Genomic DNA, 5043 nt, shown 5'->3' on the forward strand with positions numbered 1-5043 from the left:
AATGGATGCAGACAGCTTCAAAGATATGTTCAACTCATTTAGAACGGAGATGAGTCAGGACTTAAAGAAAGAAATGAACGAAAGATTTGATACCTTCACAGAAAAATTTGGAGCAATGTTGAAAAATCATTTAAGTAGCCTTGATAAAAAATTGAAGGATCAAGAAGAGAAGATATCGCAACTAGAAAAAGATAACAAGAGGAAAAACTTAATTATCCATGGTGTTGAGGAGAAAACCGATGAAAATCTAGAAGATCGGTTTTTCAGATTGATAAGACATGAAATTGGAGTGGAAATCGAGAATTGGGAGCTGGATTTCATCAGGCGTTTGGGGAAGAAAACAGGAAATACCAAAAGACCAATTGTAATCGGATTAACAACGTGGAGGAAGAAGATGGAAATTTTGAAAAATAAAGGAGCATTAAAAGGTAAAGAGGTGTTCATCACAGAAGATTTTCCTCGGGATGTGTTACAGAAGAGGAAGGAGCTAAAAGAAGATATGTTTGAAGCAAGAAAACAAGGAAAGTACGCCGTATTGAAATATGACAAGCTATTTATAGGCAGTGAGAATGGAAAAACAAAGAAGAAAAGAGAATTGAGTATTTCACCGCAAAAAGAAGAGCAAAACACCAAGCCAGCAAAGAAGCGAGATGGTAAGCAAGGTAGTTTTCATCTTGGAAAAGGCTCTTTGGATGGATACTTCAAAAATAGGAACAAGGACTCACAAGAAATCGGGCGATGTACTGACACATCTGCAGAAAATAGAGAATAGGACTTACCGGAAACTAGGCAACCAACCAACGGAAACGATTATGAAAAGAAAAACAAAAGAAATATAAATAAAAATTTGTTTTCCCCAGAAAGGCTGGTCACCGAGGGGAAGTGTGACCGAAACCCCCCAGGTTTGATGATTGGTACACTGAATGTAAGAACACTTCGTACAGAAGATCGAGTTTGTGAATTGGAAGAGGCATTACTAGACACAAATATAGACATTCTTGGTTTGGCAGAAGTGAGAAGAAACTCTGAAAAAATTATTTTCAGAAAGAGCGACTTCATTTTCTATCATTTCGGCGAGACTCAGGGTCAAAGAGGAGTTGGATTTTTAATCAGGAAACATTTAAAAGGAAAAATACTCGAGCTTAAAGGTTTCTCAGAAAGAATCGCAGTCTTGAGGCTAAGAGTGGGAAGCTCTAAAACGTTGAATATTTATCAAGTCTACTCTCCCACAGCAGAATCGGATGTAATCGAGCGAGAACTGTTTTATGAATCTCTTACTACTTTTCTGTCCCAAGATAAGAACAATAATTGGAAAAATTCGACAATAATACTCGGCGACTTTAATGCACAGGTTGGTGTACAGGAAGACAACGAGGCGAATGTTGTGGGAAAATATGGATACGGGAGGAGAAACGAGGCAGGCCAAATGCTAGTGGATTTCTGTTTTCAACAGGGCATGAAGGTGATAAATACATTTTTCAAGAAAAGAATGGGAAAAAAGTGGACATGGATCTCACCGAATCAGCAAACAAGAACTGAAATCGACTATGTTCTAACAACATGCAGAGGCCTCATTAGCCAGTTCGAGGTAACTGGAAAAATTAAATTCTTCACAGACCATAGACTGATAACTATCACATTGTCTAAAGAATTGGCTTCAATGAGACCGAGGCGTGTTTGGAATGGAAATGTTATTAGAACGCTGGAATTGGATGAAAGAGAGACACAGGAGTTAGCGACCAATGTACAACACATCATTGAAAATGAATCGCACCTGACATTGCAGGAGACCTACGATCTGATGGAATTTCTTGTTGTAAGATCATTCAAACAATCAGCTTCAAGCAAACCAACAAAAATCTCACAGAACACGAAAGATTTAATATGTATGAGAGAGGCTTTGAAGAGGAAGAATCCAAAAACTTCAGAAGAAAAAATCGAATACAACCTTCTATGTAGAATAACGAGACTTCATATTAGAAAAGACCTGAAAATTCATGAGGACCGAATCATTTCAGAAGCCTTAGACTCAACTGGTTCAATAAAACAAATGAAGAAGGATCTATCACATGGTATTCAATGGAACTCAGGACTGAAAGATAAACGTGGAAGAATAGATAGGAATAGACACGGAATAATTGAGAAAGCTACACTATTCTACAAGAAATTATTCAAATGCTCTGAGAATACAACATTTGAAATTTCAAATGTTATTACAGTTACAGATATTACAGTTTTCCAAGATCAAGAAGTAATGAATTGTGTACAAACATTGAAGAAAAACAAAATGGCTGGTAACGATAAAATCACAAATGAAATGATTCAGACTCTTGCTCCAGTGATTATAACCCTGATGACGAATGTATTCAATAGAGTATTGAGAGAGCAGCATGTACCACATCAGTGGAAATCAGCCGATATTATACTTCTGTACAAAAAAGGAGACATATACGATATAAATAACTTCCGCCCCATCAGTATTACGTCATCCATCGGAAAATTATTCATGAGACTATTGACAAACCGCATTCAACCGATCCTCGAATCTCAGCAACCCGTCGAGCAAGCCGGATTCCGGAAAGGCTTTTCAACTCTCGATAATATCCAAGTCATCAATCAACTAATTGAAAAATGTTCAGAGTATCAAATTGGTCTTCATATGGCATTTGTCGACTACCGGAAAGCGTTCGATAGTGTTAGTCATGCATTCTTGTTCACGGCTCTTCGAAATCAAGGTGTTCCAGAGATCTACATTAACATACTGGAACATTATTACGAAAACAGTACCGCAAGGGTAATTCTTGAAAAACCAGGCAAGTACTTCAGGCTAGAAAGAGGAGTAAAGCAGGGTGACCCGGCATCACCGACACTATTCAATGCAGCTCTCCAAGAGGTTTTTAAACTGTTAAGATGGGAGAGATTAGGAATTAAGATCAATGGAGAATATCTCAATCATCTTCGTTTTGCGGATGATATTGTCATTATTGCGAAATCGAATCTGGAACTGCAAGCTATGTTGGAAGATCTCGCAAACGCCAGTGAACAAGCCGGACTCATCATCAATCCAGATAAGACTTTCATAATGTCCAACAGAGAAACTTGTGAAATAGAAATCAACGGCAAAAGGTTGAATCCGACAAATGAAGTTATTTATCTCGGTCAGAACTTTTCATTTGCAGCAAGAGAAGAAACAGAGGTGAAGAGAAGATGCAACATAGCATGGAAGAAATACTGGGCTTTGAAGTGTATTATGAAGAGTAAAGATCTCAATGTCACAACAAAGGCAAAAGTTCTCAAGTCATGTATAATACCAGCACTTATATATGGAGTACAGTCCTGGGCTTGTAAGAAATCGTTGCTGAGGAAGGTTCAAGTCACTCAAACAGCCATGGAGAGGAGTATATTGAACATTAGGAGACAACAAAGAATCAGAAACTCTGTTATAAGAAGTAGGACAAACCTTGAGGATGTGACAAAAACAATGAAGTTGCTGAAATGGAAATGGGCTGGACATATAGCAAGACTAGAGGATGGCAGATGGACGAGAGAAGTTACCAGCTGGGAACCATCGTGGAGAACAAGAAGAGTTGGACGACAGAAAGCCAGATGGAAGGATGACATCGTGAGGACAGCAGGAAGTAACTGGATGGAGATGGCGAGAAACAGACAGAGATGGAGAAACCTGGGGGAGGCCTATGCCCGCTAGTGGGCCTAGTTTCCAGACAAAAAAAAATGGGTTGGTTCAGGTGGTTTACACTCAAGAATAGTATAATAGGAGGTTGCCTTGATCACATAAGACGCGTGGAGAACGCAGCCTGCTATGGTGTGACGTCATGCTGCGACCTCTCGCCCTGGCTTAACATGCATTCAAATATAAAAATGCCAACTTTGAGCCCTCATAGCAAATCAACCATCAACTTTACATAGAAGTGATTGACATCAAAATGTTCAGCATTTTATCCCCTTTGAAACAATATCAAACTAATTTTCAGTAAAAATCCTATAAATGTTACCGGCGAGTCTAAAACAAATCGTTTGAACACACAATTTGATTTAATAATACCATTTCAAATACGTTTTTGTACTTTCTATTAGTTTTTTCTGCATCGTTTTAGTTCTTTCTCTTAAACAGATTCTATTCTCATTTAGAAATTTTATCCTTATGAAGTCTGTGGAAAGAACTAACAGCTTCTTTAGGAATTTCAGGATATTAACGTTATTTTATCAACAACTCCTGAAACATAGCAATGCGAACCCATCAACGGTTGCCTAGCTTTATCACAAAAATAAACAGTCTAGATAAGCCCTAAGAATATATGAACATCATTTAAACATTATAAAGATTTTTATTTATCCCAATTATGATAAAAAAATAGATAATCATGACTTTTAATGACTTTAATGCTGTTATTTTATCAAAAAATAAATCGCATTACACTACTGTACTGTAAAGTAATTGAATAATTTCATGAATAATTAATGTTATATTATTTGAAGTTATAATTTGTTGAACAATTTAAGTTATAATTAAGATCTATTCTTGCTTTACACAAGTGTTTTTTGCATTCATAAGTATCCCATGGACACATTGAAATAAAAAATATCATACTACCGTGAATAATATATGGTATTTCCTTTGTAAATTTGTGTCCCATGAAAATAATCAATAAAATATACTGATAATCGTCAATAATAATAATACTGCACTGAGCAGAAACAAAAACACAATACAAGAGCAACGTGTTGGCACTACGCTTTCCAGTAGACAACTGAAATAATTATTAGTAACCAGACAGTTCAACGTTCTAAAAATAACTTGTAACCATGGTGAACATGATTTCGCTAAATTGGTTCTAGGTATATGTCAATTAATAAAGTCTTAAACAAATATCATTAATACAAATGCTTGCAACTAGCATTCCGGGCGACGATACAACTATCAATTTTCACAAACAATTGTCAAATAAGCAACAATCATTTTTAAATATTATTGGCCGACCAGCATAAAATTAAATAAGTTCGCTTCATTTTGTCAAATTATTG

At 36.4% G+C, this 5043-nt stretch overlaps 1 protein-coding gene across 1 annotated transcript; it reads left to right on the forward strand.

Moving 5' to 3' along the window:
* The first annotated feature begins 1 nt into the window (after nt 1).
* On the forward strand, nt 2-772 carry LOC120355146. Its single transcript, XM_039443466.1, has one exon. The coding sequence runs from the start codon at nt 2-4 to the stop codon at nt 770-772; it is 771 nt and encodes a 256-aa protein (XP_039299400.1).
* The last annotated feature ends 4271 nt before the right edge of the window (nt 773-5043 follow it).

Source organism: Nilaparvata lugens, chromosome Y (assembly GCF_014356525.2).
Source record: "Nilaparvata lugens isolate BPH chromosome Y, ASM1435652v1, whole genome shotgun sequence".
Classification (NCBI taxonomy): Eukaryota; Metazoa; Arthropoda; class Insecta; order Hemiptera; family Delphacidae; genus Nilaparvata; species Nilaparvata lugens.